At 49.8% G+C, this 19593-nt stretch overlaps 8 protein-coding genes across 8 annotated transcripts; 3 read left to right on the top strand and 5 right to left on the bottom strand.

Annotated features, from left to right (window-relative positions):
- Window positions 1-31: 31 nt before the first annotated feature.
- On the top strand, window positions 32-1096 carry GGI43DRAFT_409811 (uncharacterized protein). The gene is made up of 4 exons (XM_083206561.1): window positions 32-153; window positions 320-431; window positions 530-627; window positions 699-1096. Exons 1-4 carry the CDS (start codon window positions 114-116, stop codon window positions 785-787), a joined length of 339 nt encoding a protein of 112 aa, XP_083058467.1. The 5' UTR covers window positions 32-113; the 3' UTR covers window positions 788-1096.
- A 477-nt stretch (window positions 1097-1573) lies between these two features.
- Window positions 1574-1842, top strand: GGI43DRAFT_385596 (uncharacterized protein; the record flags this gene model as incomplete). The annotated part of the gene is made up of 2 exons (XM_083203671.1): window positions 1574-1722; window positions 1827-1842. 2 exons carry the CDS (start codon window positions 1574-1576, stop codon window positions 1840-1842), a joined length of 165 nt encoding a protein of 54 aa, XP_083058466.1.
- A 1272-nt stretch (window positions 1843-3114) lies between these two features.
- On the bottom strand, window positions 3115-4756 carry GGI43DRAFT_385595 (uncharacterized protein; the record flags this gene model as incomplete). The annotated part of the gene is made up of 2 exons (XM_083203670.1): window positions 3115-4387; window positions 4443-4756. 2 exons carry the CDS (start codon window positions 4754-4756, stop codon window positions 3115-3117), a joined length of 1587 nt encoding a protein of 528 aa, XP_083058465.1.
- Window positions 4757-6046: 1290 nt separating this feature from the next.
- Window positions 6047-6585, bottom strand: GGI43DRAFT_409806 (uncharacterized protein). Its single transcript, XM_083206560.1, has one exon. It carries the CDS (start codon window positions 6415-6417, stop codon window positions 6193-6195), a length of 225 nt encoding a protein of 74 aa, XP_083058464.1. The 5' UTR covers window positions 6418-6585; the 3' UTR covers window positions 6047-6192.
- Window positions 6586-7970: 1385 nt separating this feature from the next.
- GGI43DRAFT_409804 (phospholipase C/P1 nuclease domain-containing protein) lies at window positions 7971-10063 on the bottom strand. The gene is made up of 3 exons (XM_083206559.1): window positions 9614-10063; window positions 8883-9542; window positions 7971-8821 (listed from the first exon to the last, which is right to left on the bottom strand). Exons 1-3 carry the CDS (start codon window positions 9675-9677, stop codon window positions 8580-8582), a joined length of 966 nt encoding a protein of 321 aa, XP_083058463.1. The 5' UTR covers window positions 9678-10063; the 3' UTR covers window positions 7971-8579.
- Window positions 10064-10894: 831 nt separating this feature from the next.
- GGI43DRAFT_101283 (PQ loop repeat-domain-containing protein) lies at window positions 10895-12612 on the top strand. The gene is made up of 5 exons (XM_083198796.1): window positions 10895-11297; window positions 11366-11465; window positions 11580-12024; window positions 12087-12136; window positions 12194-12612. The coding sequence occupies exons 1-5, from the start codon at window positions 11184-11186 to the stop codon at window positions 12394-12396; spliced, it is 912 nt and encodes a 303-aa protein (XP_083058462.1). The 5' UTR covers window positions 10895-11183; the 3' UTR covers window positions 12397-12612.
- A 329-nt stretch (window positions 12613-12941) lies between these two features.
- Window positions 12942-14288, bottom strand: GGI43DRAFT_385592 (aspartate-semialdehyde dehydrogenase; the record flags this gene model as incomplete). The annotated part of the gene is made up of 4 exons (XM_083203669.1): window positions 12942-13009; window positions 13130-13864; window positions 13935-14189; window positions 14258-14288. The coding sequence occupies 4 exons, from the start codon at window positions 14286-14288 to the stop codon at window positions 12942-12944; spliced, it is 1089 nt and encodes a 362-aa protein (XP_083058461.1).
- A 1300-nt stretch (window positions 14289-15588) lies between these two features.
- GGI43DRAFT_101238 (uncharacterized protein) lies at window positions 15589-18719 on the bottom strand. Its single transcript, XM_083198794.1, has 2 exons — window positions 16133-18719; window positions 15589-16081 (listed from the first exon to the last, which is right to left on the bottom strand). The coding sequence occupies exons 1-2, from the start codon at window positions 18256-18258 to the stop codon at window positions 15748-15750; spliced, it is 2460 nt and encodes an 819-aa protein (XP_083058460.1). The 5' UTR covers window positions 18259-18719; the 3' UTR covers window positions 15589-15747.
- Window positions 18720-19593: the final 874 nt, after the last annotated feature.

Here is a 19593-nt window from a genome sequence, read left to right as displayed (position 1 = left end):
TCCGTGAATTCCTCCGCATTGCCTCGTGGCCACACATTGGCGCATCATCACCAGCCTCGCAACCGCATCTGTCGCCTTGATCCTCTCCAGAAAACTCGTCCATTACTACAATCATGGCGCCCAACACCAAAGACATGCGACGACCGGACCTGAGTACGTTGTGCCTTTGCGAATGCGTCTTCCCTGCTCTCTTCTCCCCGCGCAGCCCGCAGCGTGGCGATCTCTATTCTTTGGATCTGCTGCTTGCGCCGTCTACATGCCATTGTGTTCATAGCTGTTTGGAATAGTTATAACTGACTATTTTTGGTGAAACTTTTAGTCGTCCCGTATCAGGAGCCGAGCGTCAAGGGCGATGTTACGGATTTCTCGTCTACCCTTTCGTCGACGCTGCCTATGGCGGCCATGTTTATGCGAAACAAGTTTGTTGGATGGTACGAGATATACCTTGCGATATATACACATACTGGAGGACGAATACTCGAGACGAAAGAGAAAGGAGAATTATATGCTGACGTATTACGTATTTTAGGATTGCGGTCGTGTTTTCTATCCAGACCTGGTTGGGAGAGAGCGAGGATAGCCAGAAGAGCGGTGGTACTCCCGGTTACTTTTCCGTTGGCATGTCACGTATGTTACCCCCTCCCCTGATCATTGGAGTCTGGAGATCCAACGGTTACTAACGATGTGGGAAATTGTAGTCATGGCTTTGGCGGTGACATATCTGCCTTTATTCATTCCTCCTCCCGGTGCGAAGACGACTCCCCCTCCTCCGGTACCGTTGCAGTAAAGGATTTTTGGACGTTGAGTTGGAGCGAGAGGAGAAATTTGTGGTGGTAATGAGAGATTGAATGATAATGGGATGCTGGCGGAGATTGATGAAAATACCTTGGTTTTGCCCAAATTGGAGGGGTCCTTGCGGTAAAAAGAATAAAGGATTGGAGAGATGTGATCAGCTGCGAGGCTTGTTTAATAATGTGCCGTCTACGTTGAAGTATATACAAATAATCTATACCATAATAAGGCAAATCATATCTTACGACATTGACGGTGACTTAGGTGTTCGCGGGCTGGCTGCAGAGGACTAGGAGGACTGGATCCTGACTCCTTTCAATATATAATACACTTGACAAGACTGCACCAGCTCACGAACATCTTTTTCAATGACGCATAATTGACGATTGAATCTCAGCCTCGCGTAATGCATTGTTTTAGCCTTGCAAACATCCCCCAATGGCTGCTAATAATCTGCAGCGCTTACCAAGGCCGGCACCTCGCCTGGCACGCGATTGGCCCCAACGCTACGGGGTAACGGACTAGGACCCTGAAACTGCACTTGACACGAGAAACGTCGGGGGGGGGGCATCGACTCCTAAAATCGCCTTTTTTCTCTCTCGTCGCTTCATTCTTCTTCTTTCATTCTCTTTGCTTTAGTCAATTACATACATTTTCTCTTGGATTCTGCTTTGCTGTCTGCGTCTACGTCTCTTACTTTGCTGCTTTAAACTGCTTGATTTCACATCTCGCACTAATACGACCGGCCATCAACGAGAAATTACACCTCACCAACGTCAAAATGAAGACCGCTTTCATCATCGCCCTGCTTTCAACAGCAGTCTCCTTTGCTGCTGCTGATATCGTCATTCAACCGGTATTCGCGGACCAGATTGTAGCGAAGCAGCCTGGTGATTGCTTCTTCGGCGTTGTAACGCCTCAGGGATGCGCGTATGTTTCTTCTCATGTCTTTCTTGACTGCGTTCACACTGCCTACAATTTACATGGCATATATCCTTTATGAAAGATTTTAGAAGGCTAACTTCAGTTTGTAGACCACAACGATTTTAGGCTGCAATGCCACGCTTTTCGCAGAAACACACACATGCAAACATACAACACAGCTATGAAGCATTCTCACTCATGCATCAATATATAACCGCGATGACATGGGCACGATTTAATCCCGACGCACTTCATTCATAGGAAATTTTTTGCCTCGCTGTGCGAAGCTAAAAGTTACCTTTTGAGAGGGCGGATAATTACTACTACGGCGTTTTATTGGCGGAAAAGAGAGGGCATCACAATAGCGAGTTTCGTTGATCGCCTACATTGGAGTTTTTTTGTTTTTCTTATTATACCGTGATATATACATACCGAATCAATTACACTATACCAAAGATTAAAGAGTATAGAAGGATCTTGTGGAAGTTTGATCCAGATACCCAATTACAAACCTAGATTTCCTCACCTATCTCCGTCGTAGCTGTAACTACTTCTACATAGTGACATGGTGCTATTGAAACATCTTGCCTTGCTTGTACATTTGAAACGTAACTGGCCAATTATAAAGATAAATCAATTCAAAGTGTATTGTCTCAAAATTTCAAGACATCTTTAACTTAGCATATATGGCAGAGTGTCATCTCTAGCGTACAACAAGGCACCACCAAAAAAGACGCCACCATTTTCAACGGTACTTCTTTCATACCATATACAAACCCACCAAAAAATGATACAAAAATTAAACAATGACCAAAAAAGAGCATAAGAGGCACTTCTCATCGAAACTTCTCATTTCGCACCCCTGACCTTGTTCAGCGCCAACAGTAACAGAAAAAAAGAGCCCCTTGCCCACTGTTCCCACCTCGTAGCGTCCGACACTGGTGCAGCCCCTTAAGTGCTGGGCTCTGAAACCACCCGGTTAGAGACCAGTTTCGCGGTAGATTATCCCTTGCCCGCAAAATCTTTCCCCATGTCTTTGACTGGTTAGTAGTTACATCATTTGCAGGCAGCGTTAGTATATTCTTTCTGTGTCTATTGTAATTATCAATGTCACACTGAGTTGGCTGCAAATGTACTGGTTAGTAGTGCATCATCTTCACATTGCAAGATAGACAAAGAAATGTTTTTACATGGTATAAATTCGATCCACTGTATACAAGTATACTCACAATTCCCAACAATCCAATAAGCTACATATCATGTCGCAGACAAATAAAATAAAAGAAAAAATCTCCTTCCTCCCTGATCTTCCCGCGATTGGGACTGTAGATAGGCTTAGTCGAACACCGACTTACAGCCCAATAATAGTTTTTATCTCCGTACATATCTCATAACATCTCATGATGATGCTGAAAGTTCAGCAACGCAAGTAGAGATCTGGCCGTTGCAGTCACCGACTGTAACACCGCTGATTGACTTGCTGTTCACGGCATCAGCGCACTGGTTGTTCTGAATGTCACAGGCTCTCTGGGCGGCAGCGGCCTTGGTTGTGAAAGTGTTGCCATCAACTCCAAAGGGTCTGTCGGCGTTGCCAGTCTGAGAGACGGGGGGAGCAGCAATGCCTCCCAGAGCGTTGGCAGAAGTGGCACCACCGGCTCCAGAGGAAGCGTTGTTAACAGCAGGGGCAGAGGTAGCGGCAGCACCTGCAGCAGCGACGCTAGTAGCAGCCTGAGCATTTTCCTTGCCACCCTTTCCGCCCTTGCGTCCACCTCGGCCACGGCCCTTACCAGCCTGTCCGCTCTGGCCGTTCTGTCCAGACTGACCGTTGTTCTGACCCTGACCGTTGTTCTGTCCAGACTGGCCGTTGTTCTGGCCCTGACCGTTCTGTCCAGTAGCAGCAGCGGTACCGTTGTTGTTGCCCTGTCCATTTTCAACGCTGCCAGTGCCGGCGTTGTTGGTGCTTGAGCCAGAGTTGTTACCGTTGTTACCGTTGTTACCGTTGTTGCCAGCGTTGCCCTTGTTGCCGTTGTTGCCAGTGCCGGCGTTGTTGGTGGAAGAGCCAGCGTTGTTGCCGTTGTTACCGTTGTTGCCGTTGTTGCCGTTTCCGTTGCCGTTGTTGCCTCCGGCAGAAACAGTGAAGCGGACACAGTCATCCTGAGCACCACGCTGAGCCACAGGCATCAGTACAGGCTGGTGGTTGGCAGCAGCAGACATGGAGCAGACACGGTAGTTACCGGCGGGCAGGCCACCGGTAACATTTGCGGTAAGCAGACCCTGGCCGTTACCAGCATCGTTGATACCCTTGAAGAAGACGAACTTCTGGGGGTCAAGGGGCTGGGTAGGGTTCTGAGAGTCGCCAGTGGTCTGGACGGTAACGTGAGTGTGACCGATAATGTTACCAGCGCTGTTAACATCCTGAGGAGCCGAGTAGTATGTGCTGGTGGCGTTGGTAAAAGTACCAGGGGCAAAGTTGAGCATTTGCACCTGGATGTTAAAGTCCTGGTTGGCGGCAATGTTGTCACCGTTCTGAGGGTTCACGAAAACAGATGAAACCATGTTGTTGACGGAAGGAATGTTACCCATAGGGATACCGTTGCAAGAGCCAGTCTTGACTTGCGCACCGTTGGTAAGAGTCTTGCCCTGACAGAAGTTGATGAAGTTGGCGTTGTCACTATGCATTGATCAGCCATTATCCAATAATAGATTACATTTAGTGATATACTCACGTAGCTGAAGCTGCCTGACCCTCACCACCAGGGTTGTTACCATCCTGCTCGGAGCCAGTCTGGAGAAGGTTCGAGTCCAGCGTCAAGCTACCGCTGCCGGCGTTGTTTGTGTTACCGCCCTGGTTGTTGTTGCCAGTGTTGCCGGTGTTACCAGTGTTGCCACCGTTGCCACCGTTGTTGCCCTGATTACCACCCTTGTTTCCGCCACGGCGTCGTTCCAAAGATCGGCCAAAAGGAGATCGTCGCTCGATGGAAGCAGCGTCAGCCAAAACAGCCAGGCCGACAAGGCCAGTGAGAACAGTCTTAAGTTGCATATTGAAAGATGTAAAGAGAAATAGTTAAAAAATAGAGGAGAAGATAAAAAAGCTTGGGATTTGAAAATTTAGGGATTGGTACCAGACCAGAGTGAGAAAAGAGAGAAAAAGAAGTGTCACAGACACGACGAAAGAAGAGAACGAATGAAAGAGAAGGCGAACGACCAGGTCGCTTATAGGATTAAGGAAAAGGAATGGTTGGAGGATGAAGAGAAGAGAAAGAGAAACAACAGAGGGGGGAGCGAGGCCATTATAGCTTCGAGACGCCAAGGCCTTTGGCGTCAATGCAAACCGCAGATACGGAGTCGAAACAAGACATCGGGAAGCCGGCACGACTAGGGATTTGGAATAGTGGCGCCTCAGTTCCAGAAACAGAACGGGGAAGCCATCCACTTTCATGAACGGGTGTGATTCCATGAGCCTCAGACGGTTCACCACAGATCCGAGAGACAAGACCAGGGCCAGAGACCGGGGGTCTTTTGGCTTACAGGCTACCCTGGACCGGGGTTAGGCTTTTGGAGCGAATAGGACGGCGACCTAAAATGGCAATTCAAGGATCCAATTCCCATATTGACGGCGCGGTGCAACCAAGTGCGACGGCATTAGCGCTGTCTGAAGAGTTGGGGCTCGAAACAGCCTCCGAGAAGGTCTAGCCGCCTGCCCACGCAGGTACCAAGAGATCTGCTAGGGCACAGAAAGCCAGGGGTTTTGTGGTTGATGGAGCTTGCCCAATCCATTGTTTCTACTTGTACTTTGGCCTCCGTACTAGATCCTAGGTCTTGTGCTAGGGCAGTACGGGGTACCTGGTAGATTTAGCTATGAGCAGGCTGATGGAGAAGAGCAGGAATAGAGGTGGAAATCAAAGTCCCATCATAACGTTGTACTTTGTACTACAGGCGAAAGACAGAGCAGTGCCTTTGTGCAGACGACAGCCATATCACAATGGCTTCCGCAGTGCTCGCGTGGCCCGGAATTAGAGTTATTTCTCCAGGGTCTTCAGGCGCCGTGGCAGCTCAGCAGCCGGAAGGTCAAGGCCGTAGCTGAGGTGAACAGACCCCGGCGCTGTCGCAGATTAAAGTACGGATGCCACTGATGCGGCTTCAGGCGTCTCGGGTGCGGGTGCGGCCAATCAGGAGGCCAGATCGGCGGACTCCATGTGGCGCTTCGCGTTTCGGTTGTAGGCGACACGGAGAGCACCCAGTCCCTAGTTGTTTGAGGGGCTGTGCTCTGCTTTGCTGAATTCGAGGGTAATACAGAAGCAGCAAGAGTAGCGATGTTGAAGAAGTACTGAGAGTAATACGTTGGTTGGGGAATGGCTGAACAATTGATCCGAATCAACAGCACGTGGCTACTGTAGCCGGCCGGCAGGTCTATGCGAGGAGACGTTACAGCACATTTACAGCGGACATGTCATTGCAGAAGCATAGGTAGGTAGCTTACATACCTGGGTCTGCTATGATGTATTCAACAATAAACAGACACCGGCAGTTCTCTTCCAAATAGGCCTGATAGATATATATTTTCTGCAAGGGTGTGCTATCAATATAGATGTAGTATATGGTAAAAAGAGTATCCAATACCTGCTCGCCAAGGCCGCCTTGGAGCAGCGAGATCGATATCCACATCCACATTCGTCCCGCCCTGCGGCTCCCAGCTGTCATCACTTACCTAAGGGAGCTATAATGAGAGCCAGGCATGTTGACACAGCTACTACTGCCTCCAAGCGGCATCCCGCATGTGGTAATCCAGGTATTTGCGCAGAAATGCACACCTACGAAACATCTACAAGTGGGACTCTGGCGGTTGGTTTAGCCTTGCCTGCTCGGAAAAACAAAGCCAAGCATTGTCGGCTTGGCATTTCTGGAGCTCTCTATTGCTTGCATACACTAACCCCCATTATGTAACCCTCTCCCGTCTTTTGTTTGGCGCCCTGTATTGTAAGAAATGGGTGGTCTCGTAGCCAGTAAATTGCAGATGGGCGCCGCAATGCATCGGTAAAGGGTGGCCCAGATCCAGGGCCGCATTGATGTGGAGGCCATTGTGATTAGCAGTCATTTCCAAGGCGTTGCGCTTGGCTTTGATAATCAAACTACAAGATTACAGCGGCCGCCTAGCATTCAAGCAGTCGCCCTACGCGAGGCACAATCAGGGGCCGTCGCGAACAAGATTGGCCTCGAAATCCGTCCATCTCAAGTCGATGAATCCCGCCTCAGCTGAATGCCGCCTATTAGCTGGGCTGGCTACACCACTCCGTATGACAGACATCTCAAAGATGGGGTAAGGAGCATGTTTCATTCTCAAAATCTGTCAGAATCGCAGGCGTGGCGGTAGACCAAGGACGTCCAACTCGGTAAATCGGAACAATAACCCCAGCTCTCTCAACTCCTTTCAGGGTTGTTAATCTCCTCTGCACGGTCACTCTGGCGTTGCTTATATCCGGCAAAGTGCCAAGGCACAGCTCCGCTCGGCACGTTTGTGACAAGTCCCTTTCGTTTCTTCGTATCGAAGGAAGAGGAACAACGTCCTTGAAACTTCAGGGGGGCTGTGCATAGGCGCAAAGGACAGAGGAGGAATAGGTGAAGAAGGAAGATATATTCAAGAGGCCCACAGTGCCGTTTGCCGGTCGTGAAACACCTCCTTGGCGCTCGTTAAACGCCATCTGAAACAGGCTCTGCGGCCCAAAACAGCGCGCGCCGTGTGTGACTGACAGCTTCGAGGAATAAATGTTCCCGGTCTCATCTTCTTGGCAAAGGACGTCATCGGACGCAAGAAGCGTGTTCGAATTGGTAATTTTTGAGCCTAAACGTTGCCGTCTTCCGTGTACGGGGGTCGAGGCTTTGGTGATGGCGGCCTTGCGTACCCTGGAACGAAACAAGAAGGGGGAAAAGGGAAAAGTACGAAGTCAGTGCAATTAATCCACGAAACATTTTGTCTTGGCAATTCCAAATCCAGGCACTAGATGGGATTAAGTTCCTTTTTCGGGTTTTGAATGCTGTGTGGTGAAGCTGCTTAATGCGGCGGCTCTCTAGAGTGAATATCAAAGACTGTGAAGATTATGAGTAAATGTAGCCTTGCGGGACCCAAGAACAATTATAACGACCAACAGTTCAAATCTTTGATTCAAAGGTTATGGAAAGTCAAAAAAGTATTAGAAATCAACCCATAAGTAAAGATATCTTTAATTTTTTAGTAGTCGTCGTTTTATCACGAGTTGCGAGATTCCCAATGCCCCCCTGGGTATACCCACGACTCAGCGCGGCATATATCAACATGTCAAATTCTGATCATCAAACTAACAATGTCTTTATTTCACTTGGATCAATCAATGTAGATAGATACTGACCATAGCATGATGAATCTCAAGAGATAGGATCTGCAGCTGATCGAAGATCCACGATGACAGCCCCTGATGGGCAATGGGCGATGTGCAGCATCGGCATCGTGATATATCATGCTTTGAACGAGCAGAGAATACAGTTATGAAATATCCGAACAACCTGATAGGCCAAAAAATATCGAATCTTGGTGACAGAAGGAGCCCTGAATCTCGTGTTGGCTGAGACATTACCCGAAATTGGCACAAGGCTTTGGGTAAGTTGTGATTAAATATTGCCAGTACGAGTTAGCTCCCCTCTTTATGGGCATTTTGGCTTGGCTATTGCGTGAACCATGCCGAGACAGATATCCTGTAATGCTCTATTGACCAAGAATTGCTAACCCAAAATTATGACGGTGAATCCAAAGGCACTATACTCGCCTGCTACCCTACATGGAATTAACTGTAAATAAAAAAGCCAAGATACCTCTTCCTATATGTATTCTATTATAGCTCTCCAATCGGCTCCTCCATAAATTCATCCAAAGGCTCCTCCATGTAGTCTTCTGTGGGCAGCTCTCCAGTGTAGCTTGCCTCCAATTTCAGGTATTGGTCGACAACCTTGTCCAACCAAGCTGCCATTCGGTATCCGGCACGGGCGACTTGCTTCTCGAGCACAGGAGCCGCCTTTTCGTAGTACTCGCCGCTCAGCTCTTGGCCGGCAATGGCCTTGGGACCCTCGGGGAAGACTGCATATTCATAAGATTAGTGACAAAGCTATAGTCTGGCGCAGATTTGGGCTTGACCTACCATACTGGCACACAAGTTTGTTACATTCTCGTGACCAAGCTAATGCCGTCTCTTCGGGGTTGCTAAAGTCCAAGTCTTTCAGCCACTCGTCCTTCTCGTCTGCGTATATGCCGCTGTTGATCTTCTGTGTGAGATCTTTGGACCACTTCTCTGCCCAGCTATATGGTTTTCTACCACGCATGCCAAGCCATTTCTCTGTAATGGAGCTATCCCAGACGTGATGCAAGTTGAATTCTTTTCCATTCCACAGCACATGAATACCGTTTCCACCTCTTGCAACATCTTCGTTATGTAGCGGCTGGTGTAGATCGCCGACAAAGTGAATGACAAATTTTGCTGCCTGCGCTCGGCGCCATGCCGGTAGGGACGGGTCGACGGACTGTTGCGTGTAGTTGGCTAGAGCCGTGATGACGCAGCCGGTCTCTTTGCAGTCGCGCTCAAAGTCGACGTTGCAGTCCTCGGGAGGACTGTCGTGCGCATCAATGAAATGGAACGTGCTTGTGAATCTACCCCATTTTGTGTATCTGATCGAGTCCGCCCAGGAGGCTACCTTGGCTATGTAATCGGCATCTTGGCTACCAAGGAGCTGCTTCAAGTAGGCCTCTGTCGTATTGGCGACGAAGTTGCTTGCAACGAAGGCTGTCGTTACGTGTCCCAGACCTGATTCGAAGAGAGTTAATGTTAGAAGACTAGTGATAATGATGGCGCATCACGAGGGAGTCAATACACACCTCCCCAAGCCATGGCCCCTGGCAGGGAGACGAGGCTGACGGCCACAGCATTCGAGAGCTTCATGGTGCGGCAAAGGTAGAGCAGATGCTGGTGAGATGATTCTAGCGATGAAAACAAATTCTATCCGATCCTTCTAGATGAAACTGAATGATGAAAAACACGGAATAAGGGATGACTGTTGTTGGACAAAGGTTGGTATGAGAGAGAGTTTGGATGGGAGCTACAAAGGGAGTGACGGCTGAAGCTACCCCGGAAGATTGACGCTCTAGCGCTCCGCAGCTACGCACGGCACTTCCAGGAGACGCCCGAGCCCCCCGGCCGGCTACCAATCAGAGGCGGCTCAGCCGGTGCGTGCGGGAGCGATGCTGCCTACCCGTGTCCATATTTTGCCTGCTTAGCACATGTGCACAAGCGGCCGTCTAGCAGGATCACACGCGCTGTGGTTGCGCATCAGCTGCGCTCGCTCAGCCATGTGCCGGCCCAAAAGGGAAGTGGGAGCTTAGAAGGCTGGGGCCGCTGGGGCGAATCGCTGCGGGCCAGTGTTGTCACTGCACTCCGGCCTCGGCAGCGGTGACAAAATAGGCGGGACCGCAAAAAAAGATGGCTATTTCGTAGTTATATACCCATCTTAGGAAGAGGATACTGGCAAGCATATAGATCTTAGGCAAGACAATAACAGTAGTAGTTAGAGAACGGTATAGAGATAAAGGAGATGCATACATACGTCGATACGTACCCTGTAACGACAACTGGTATCTACGGATCCTGTCTTAGATATTACCGGCACAGCCCATATTACTCCAAATGCTTGCTCATGTCTTACCGCTCCGCTTATTTTGTCCATCCCTTGCTTGCTCGGCACCGCCGCAATTGAGTTTGGAATTTTATGTACGCAGCTGGAGCCATACAGTTCTCGTCGAAATGCGCATTGTGCACTCTCTAGATAAGACACGAGACATCTTTGTTCTCTTTGATGCAGTGAAACAGTGACACGAGGCTCACCGACTGAGTCTGTCAAAGGCGCATATATAAATACTACCACTGCCCTATCTCGTACCACCTAAACCCACTGCGAATCCCTTCGCGCCGCAAAGTGTTTGCAGAATGACGCATCTAGAGGTAGCGCACGCACCCCGCCGCTAACGCCTGCAAATGGAGACCCTGATCTCTGCGGCATGCGTCCCAGCCATGTCGTGTGCAAGATTTGGTTTCCTTAGTCCCGTCCTGCCGAAACCGCAGCCAGCCAATGGGGGCCCGCGGCTCTATCGCTGACCACTGCGATAAGGAGCCCGCGATAAGGAAGACGGCTGTGATGGATCCCTTCCGACTTTAGAGGTCGCCCTCAGCTACTTATGACTAGGACCGATGATCTCGTGAGGCACCCCGACCGGCCGATGCCTTGAATTCCCACATAATCTCGCCCTCTCCTCCTCCTAGGCATTCTCCCTCTGCACTCGACTACCTCTTTATCGCTCGATTCTGCGAAGAAAACGAAAGAAAAAGGCCTGTTCTTTGTCTTTTTGTGCCTGCGCGCCGAGGTGCCGAGACACTTCTAGTCACTCTGCAATCATGGCGTCTCTCGCGATGACTCTGGTGGACGAGGCAGCGAAGAAGCTGCCTCTTCACCAAGCTATATCGGGCATCTTTGGGAGCATCAGCATGGCAGCATGGATCTGTGTCATTGTACGTATCGCATTCACTGCTTTTTTTGCAACTTAAAGAGCACTCTATTCTAACAGTCATCCTTGTAGCTGCCTCAGATGATTGTCAATTACCGAGCGAAGAGCGCCGACGGGCTGAGCATAACATTCCTGGCTGTGTGGATGATTGGCGATGTCACAAATTTGATAGGTTCGTGCAGAGAACTTGCGAATTCCCAATATCTGCGAGGAGCGAAAAAATTCCTTTGCTGCCACCCCCGCGGAAATGGCCGTGTGCGGAGCTGAGCTAACTCGCGACAATTAGGCGGACTCTTGACAAACCTGGCGCCAACGGCGGTGGCATTGGCCATGTACTTTTGCGTCGCCGACTTCCTCCTCATCTCGCAATGCATATATTACAACACCATCAATGCCCGCCAAGCTGCTCTGGCGGCAGAAGTGAACGAAGAGGCGCCCCTTCTTGGCGAGCGACACACGACGGCGCATCGCCACTCGGTATCGAGCGAGGATGGCGGCAAGATTGGGCCTGCTGGTGACGAGCTGCTGGAGCGCTCTTCATGGATGTCAAACACAGCTAGCCTGATCGGCGTGTATGTTGCTGGCTTCATTGGGTGGTACCTCTCTTATAAGGCTGGAGCATACAAGCAGACGGATCCTGTTGTTTTCAACGCCGCTATGCAGGCATCACCCGATTTGCTGGAGAAGATTGGTATTATCCTGGGATATTTTAGCGCAGTTTGCTACCTCTGGTATGTTTTTGCACACTCCAATATGCAGCCAAACTACGCATCAGGCTAACTCTCTCTTTTAGTGCTCGAGTTCCCCAAATTATCAAAAACTACCGAGAAAAGTCTTGCGAAGGTAAGAGGATACATTTCAAGTTAGCACCGAAGTTATTATGCTAATCCGATATTCCAGGCCTCTCCATCCTATTTTTCATGCTCTCCCTTACTGGAAACTTGACATACGCGATCAGCATCGTGGCTTACTCCCAAGAAAAGAAATACATCATCAACACGATCCCTTGGCTCATTGGATCGCTGGGCACTGTTGTCGAGGACGGTACCATCTTTGTGCAGTTCCGATTATACGCCAACAACAGGCGAAGCGTACAGGCATAAACTCGAAAACTCAGATAATTGAGGGTTGAACTTGAACTCGGGCGAACAGGGAGATGGATCGCCCGATTTGGCATATTTTGGCATCTGCTTGTTTGGGTTGTACGGACTGAGGCGTCACCGTATATTCACTTGGGCGTTCTGGCACGTTAAATGGACAGATTCTCCGTGAATCTTGTCTGTATCTGTTTGGGTCTAGGGAGCATTCGCATCCGGTGTGAAAAGAGGCCTCCTCACCACGAGGGAGTTTCTCTTGGATAGACTTTTCTTCAGAGAGCAATCGTATTGGTTTCTTTACTCTATACCAGTTTGAAAATTACAGTTATTTTATATACTACTCCTGAACCAGGTTAGTAGCCACATATGTAGATTCGGCCCTGAGTAGATCCACGAGTATCTTCTATCTGCTACCTAGTATATCAGCTTGCGATGTACTACGCGCACTGGCTAACATCTGCTTAGAAGATTTCATCTATTCAAACAGGATAACTTTTTCATATATGTACAGGTCTTTATAAAAAAAAAGCAAAATTGGAAAAAAGGTATAATTAGATATAGCCCTTGAGGATGGCAGCCTCAGCATTTAGGATCGATGAGCCAGCCGCTCCAATAACCGCTAAGAATGAAGAAGTCAGCACAGTCACCCTGAAATAATAATACTTGAAGCAGTAGAAGCAGTAGAGGTAGTAGAGGTAGTAGAGGTATATGAATAATATGAGAAGAAAAAAGAACTTACTGTTGTGGCTCAACGCAACAAACTTCAAGTCAAAGATACCACTCTCGTCAGCACGCACTCTTCCCACGCTAACAGTGTATCCTCTGCCCAGGTCGCGATCCAGTCTCGGCTGCGGCCGGTCCTCCTCCTCGAAGACCTTGATAGGAGGGTTAGGCGCAGAGGGGCATCCCAGCTTCTGAGCCTCAGAGACATACGCCCGCAGAGCAGCCTTGCACTCTTCAGGTGAAGGAGGAGGCTGGCGCTCGAACTTGAGGCTCACGCAGGCAGTGTGACCATCCATAACGGCAACACGGTTGCACGACGCCGAGACACGAAGGCCAGTCTGCTCGACAAAGGCAGTGCGGCCATCATCGATGGAACCGAGGATCTTCCTGGCTTCAGTCTCGAGCTTATCCTCCTCGCCCTGAATAAAGGGCACAACGTTGTCCATGATGTCCATGCTGGACACGCCTGGGTATCCCGCGCCTGAGACGGCCTGCATGGTGACGATGCTGACAGTGGAGATGGGGCCAAAGGCGGCCTGGAGGGCGGCGAAGGGGATGACGAGCCCGATGACGGCGCAGTTGGAGTTGCAGACGAGGAAGCCCTTGGACAGGTTGTGGACGGATCGCTGGTGGGGGATGAGGTCGAGGTGAGGCAGGTTGACGGTGGGCACGACGAGAGGGACGAGGGGATCGCGGCGGTAGTTTTTGGCGTTGGAGAAGACGGGGATTTCGGCCTTGAGGAAAGCCATCTCTGTTTTGAATTGTCAGTTGACATTCTGAGTGTTGATTGAAGACGAAGATGTTGTAGAATTTTCACTCACCAACATCGCCCGCGACATCGGAATCGAGTCCGCTGAATACCACGTCGCAGTCCTTGAACTCCTCAGGGCGGCACTCCCTCACGACCATGTCGGCGACATCGCCAATAGGCGAGGCCTGCTTCCATCGCACGGCGTCCTTGTACTTCTTGCCGGCGGAGCGAGAAGATGCGCCGATGGCGTAGAGTTCGAGCGTCGGGTGGCCCTGGAGGAGGAGGATGAAGCGCTGGCCGACGGAACCAGTGCAGCCGAGAACACCTGGAGAAGAGTTCAATTAGTTGGTTGTTTGAGAGAGAAATTGAATTGGGGGAGTTCGCTTGACGTACCGCACTTCTTGCGAGGAGATTGCGCTGACATGGTGATGCTGTTGTGCGATGGTATGATTGTATGTATGTATTAGACAAGGCCGGTTCGGAGCCTGAAGCAATTGTCACGTTACAGCTTAAGAAGGGTTGAAGACGGTGTTGGAAGGGCTGTATATGGTTGGATATAACTGAATACTAGTTAAAGATTCAGATTCTGATAGGTGACAAAATGTCCAAGTAAACAAAATATTGTAAAGGTAAGAAATGTCTAATTTGACTTTTACTGGTTGTTGGCTTTGACTCGGAAGCTAAAGCTGGGACGAGACCCCACCATGACTTTTTGTCAATCGCTGGATCCCCCGCCATCGGAGCGTCGCTGTAAGTCAGAGTGGGCTGCCCGTTTTTTACTAAATTGCATCACTTGATAGTTATATGTAAATAACCCCCTTATCTATAGCCGTCAAAAGAATAAAATTGCACGCCGAGACCGCTTTGGCTAGTTGGATAGGGTCTCCATTTGTTCTCGAATAGACGTTGGTAGTAGCTTAGAATCGCTTCATCGTGCAAAAATAGAATTGCTATTCGGGCGGTATATTTTTTGCTATTCGGATAGTATATTTTTTGCTTATCCGGTAGTGTATTTTGCGATTCGGGCAGTATATTTTTGACACTTGGGCAATATCTAACTTAATTTAGGCGATAGAGTAAAGTTCTTGGGAAACCAGGAATAATACCATCTTTTTTAAATTAAAAATATAAATAATATTATAAAAAAATTCTAAATAGCATTGTTTTATTGTTTAAATGTTAATTCACTATTTAGCAGTCTTTATACATTTATTTTACTTTATGAGCATTGCCCTTCTGGCGCTCGATTTTGCCATTCGAGAGGAAAAGAGAAGAGACAACAGTATGGGGACGAGTCATTACTTGCCTTAGAGCACTTATTTCCTCAAGGAGTTTTGCAACACGATCTAGTTCCAATAGCAAGTGAAAGGAGATTCAGGCCCGTCATCAATGACCGGCATCCATTATCGCGCTACCGTACATAAAATACCAAATATTCATACGAGCCACCATCAACAACAAGGGTATATAACTAAGCAATCTCCTATTCGAGCACCCCAGCAGGCATTCCATCCATGAAATAAGCCTCTTCCCTCTTGTATCCTCTCTCTTCCCCTTGACCATCATTCGGCAGATGGGTCAATGAAAAATAACAACAAATCTCTCAAAAAAGCACTGCTGTTTAAAAAGAACCTGTAAGGCCATGATTCCCACGTTGCCTGCTTATTCCCGAAAAACAAACGAAACTCCTATTCCTCCTATTACCCGCTACGCCAAAACAAACAGTAGTCCTTGCTCCTAGTAACAAAACTATACCGTCGAGATATTTTCAAGCCGAGATATGCCCCTGTAAAACTTCGATCCTACGTGCCAGCTCTTGGCACAATATTAGTGAATAGAGGCTGGCCCAGAAAGCTCGACATTAAAAAGAGCACATTATATCATTAATGGGATCTCGCCTGGCGATCCTCTGGAGACGGAGATGGGGATCGTACTCTGCGGTTGTATCCAGAAACACCAGGTATGATGCCAAAGAAATTGTGTTGCCAATTCGATCGGCGTGTCTCAGAGGGTTCCACCTCCGCTACGCCTTGTTCAACATCCTCATCGCCGCTGGATGATCCTGAAGTTTCAACCACTTGCTCGTCGTCATCATCGTCGCCATCGTCGTGGTACGGTTCATATCTAGGGTTGGCCCACGAGCTGCGACCCATAGAACGCACAACATCTCCTTTGCAAATTGGACATGTTCGTCGACGAGTAGTCAACCACGGAGTGCTTTACCCAGTTAGTCTGATATTCTCCAGAGGAAGAAAGAAGAAAACTCACATGCAATCGGCGTGGAACTCATGGCCGCAAGGAAGCCTCATTACCCTACTCACGCCATCGATATATTCCTCCAGGCAGACGACGCACTCTACCTGTCTTCCCATATACTTCCTCCACTCCCCTGAAATGGCTCCTCTTTCATGGCCCGAACGGCCAGCGCGAGGGTTCGTCTGTAGCACAGGCAAGCTGCTGGAAGCTGGGGTGTGGAAATTTGCGCTTTCCAAGGCCCCACTGGCGGTCCTGGAACGAGGTCGTGGCCTGCTGGGTCTGGGGTTGGACTGTAGTAGCGGCGTGGTTGCTGTTGCGCCCGAGGGAGAAGGGACCCTGGGTGACAGGCTGGGGGAGCGTGCAACGGTGTGGTAGGTTCTGACGGGCAGTCGCTCGACCACAGACTTGGGCGCTCGCCATCGTCTCCTTCGAATTCTCGCACGCAAGACCAGGAGAGCATACACAATAGAAAGTGTCACCAGGGGGCTGATTACAAGAACAAGGAGGGTATCGAAGAACGGGCTGGCGCTACTAGTCGGCGTGATGGTGACCCAGAGGCCCTCATGACGCACAGGGTCCTCGTCTTCTTCTGGTATGTCGTCTTCATAGTCATCATCAAACTCGAAAGCCTCATCTATTTCGTCATCATCATCGCCAAAGATTCTGGAGATGAGGCCTTTGCTCTTGCCGGATGGGGCGACTCCTCTGAGCTCAAAGGCCGAAGTAGACTCGTTTTCATCGTCCGATGTTTTACGGAGCTTATACTCGCCGCTGCTTGGAGTAATGCTTCCACCCTTGGGCTCATGGGGGCTCGGCGCCTTGTCAGAGACGTCGCCTTTCAAATTAGTAGCAGAAGAGGCCGGCGCCTTGGTATTGCTTAAAACATCTGGGTCCCGCCAGTCTTGAACTCCGATAATAAAGTCGTCACCTCCTGTCTTTGCATGCTTTGGTTGCTTCTTTTGTTTGGTTATGCTGGGTCTTGTAACGCTGTCTTTCTCATCAACCCTATCCTCGACTACCACCCAGTCTATCTGCCCACTGCTGGGTGGCCGGCTTTCACTGTGGACGCTACGAGAAGATGTGCCCCATTTGAAAAAGCGCGAAAACCAACTCGGCTTATCTTCAGCTTCTTTTCTCTTTGTACTCCGTTTTTCCTTGACCGATCTCTTTGTCTTCTTCGACTGAGCTTTCTTCGAACGCGAGCTCTTGCTCTTTTTTGCCCTGGATCCCTGCTGGACTTTCAGGACAGGGTTGCCGTTGTCATCAAGAGTGTCTTCGATAAAACTGCCAGGCTGGGTCAATGAAGATAGCAGTTGTGCGGTCGTCCGAGCCGTGAAGACTGACGGAATGGTCACGTTATCGACATCGTCGCCATGGGCAAACATTTGAATCAGTGGTCCTCCCTTGACGTTGTCACCCACGATAACGCCGATAGCGCCTCTGCGCTGCGCCCACATCACCTTTTCAAGGAAGCCACATCCCCCGCGCATCAATAGAACAATCTTTCCCTTGATCTCAGCTCCTTCTTGGATCGATTGGATATCGGCGTGAGAGGTGTCTTGCCGAGGGAGGGCGCTGCTAAATCTGACATGAAGGTGGTTGTCGGTGCCATCGTCAGCAGGAATCTTCAACTTGAGGCCTGCTTCCGCATCTGCTTCTGGTTTGTCTCGACTGATAAGGTCGTCATTTGCCCGCGAATGGCGTGTAGATTTGAAGGCGTCAGCGTGTAATGTAGCTGCGTGAACGCTTTGCTTCAGCGCATGTTTCGCATCTGCACCGTCCCAGCCAGGAAGGTCACTGCAGCCGAGCTCCCCGTTGGCGTCGAAGCTGTCTTCAGTGAAGCCGCTCCCAACCCACAGCTGCCCGCTCAGACCACTCGGCGACAAACTGGGCCCAAACGCTGCAGGTCGAGCTGCAAAAGATGTGCTATTGTCGTCGGTCAAGCTGATGGCCGCGTTGGGCGGAAACAGAGAGAACGGCGTGTTGTAGAAGATGAGTCCCCATATCGATCTGTTAGGTCGGCTCTCAGTGGGGTACCGGGAGGATGCGGCGTGTCTGGACGCTGTCGCTGAGCGGAAGAGGAGGAAGAGAGACGAGGAGATGCAGAAAACAAGGATCACGATCCGTGGAGTGCGCATCGTGAGGTGTGCAGCAGTGGACCAGCCGCAGATATATGGGTTTGTTTGCTTTGTTGTTAAAATTTGTTTCGCCGAAGGTGAGGTTGTTATGCCTCAGCTCAGGGAGAGGCTGACGTCGTCCGGCTGAGACAACCGCATGGGCGCAATGCCGGGCGAGAGGATGAGAAGGAAAAAATGGTATCGGATACGCGGGAAACAACGAGAACAAGAACAAACAGAGGAATCACTTTCTAAGGGACGATATAAACGACGTAGGACGACGCGCACAAGAGAAACGGTGGGAAAAGGAAAAATAGGAAAAAGAGTTTGATGTCCAAAGGATAAAAGCAGCGGTACTGGTATTGAGGAGTAAATAGGGCGGGGCGGGCAAACGATGCGCGATGGCCCTGCTGCTCTTAAACCAATACGAAGCTTATAGCGAGCGGGCGGCAGTGGCGGAGGAGGCTCAGGCCGCTAATTGCGCCAAGGCAGTCGCCTATAAATTCAACTGAGGCGCTATAAATGCTTGAAACATCCGTTTCCGCCGCCCAGAACGAACATCACGCATTTGCAGCGGCAATGTGACTTTCCACTGCAGCCCAATTGCTTTTTTACCATGTCACAACACGTGCGAATCTGAGGTTGTGAAGATTCCCATCGCACGACGGCCACCTCCCGGCATTTCCCTGATCTGACAGACGGGGCATCGCGGGTTCTATGATCGAGGCACGCGTTTAGTACGGCCCTTGCTGTGGGACGATGGGCTGAGAGCTGCTAGCTGGTGGAGCCATGGACCGCTGCGCTGGGCTGCCTCGCAAGCTGGACGAGCTCAGCTCCCTTGAATATGTTTACTTCGTATGCAGTTCTGCTACACTGGCCCAAAGCAGGGAGATTTTTTGAAATGAGACAGCGTCACCGTTTTTGCTGCTAAACACGCACAGAGCCTAATGTGACACCGCCGGATATGTAGAGACGTTGGTACTACCTACCTGAATCAGCCGACAGCAGCAGAATAGCAGCACTGAGCTACATGCTTGGGCGTTGGACAAAATAAGCGGGACTGCATGTGTCCGCTGGCCTAATGGGGAATTGTCTGGAGAAGACGTGAATGTCCATAACATCACAGTACATGATCTCTGTCTCTCCTCGTCTCTGCACCCTGTTCATATCACATCTGCTACAACATGGCAATATGCTACCGTATGGATCTCTTACATCTTACACGAACTATCCAAACGCAGCTCAGCCTAGCACAAGGGGAGCCGTTGAAAACCAGAATTAGGTTCTGATAGACATCAAAGCTAGGGGGCCACTGTACCCACTAACCCACTAAGAACCCACTGCTCTTTAGGTACT

The sequence above is a fragment of the Trichoderma evansii genome (genome assembly GCF_050947405.1).
Source record: "Trichoderma evansii strain SZMC 28006 chromosome Unknown GGI43scaffold_16, whole genome shotgun sequence".
NCBI classification, from domain to species: Eukaryota; Fungi; Ascomycota; class Sordariomycetes; order Hypocreales; family Hypocreaceae; genus Trichoderma; species Trichoderma evansii.
Note: the sequence above shows the minus strand (reverse complement) of the source record. Positions and strands in the feature narration are given on the sequence as shown.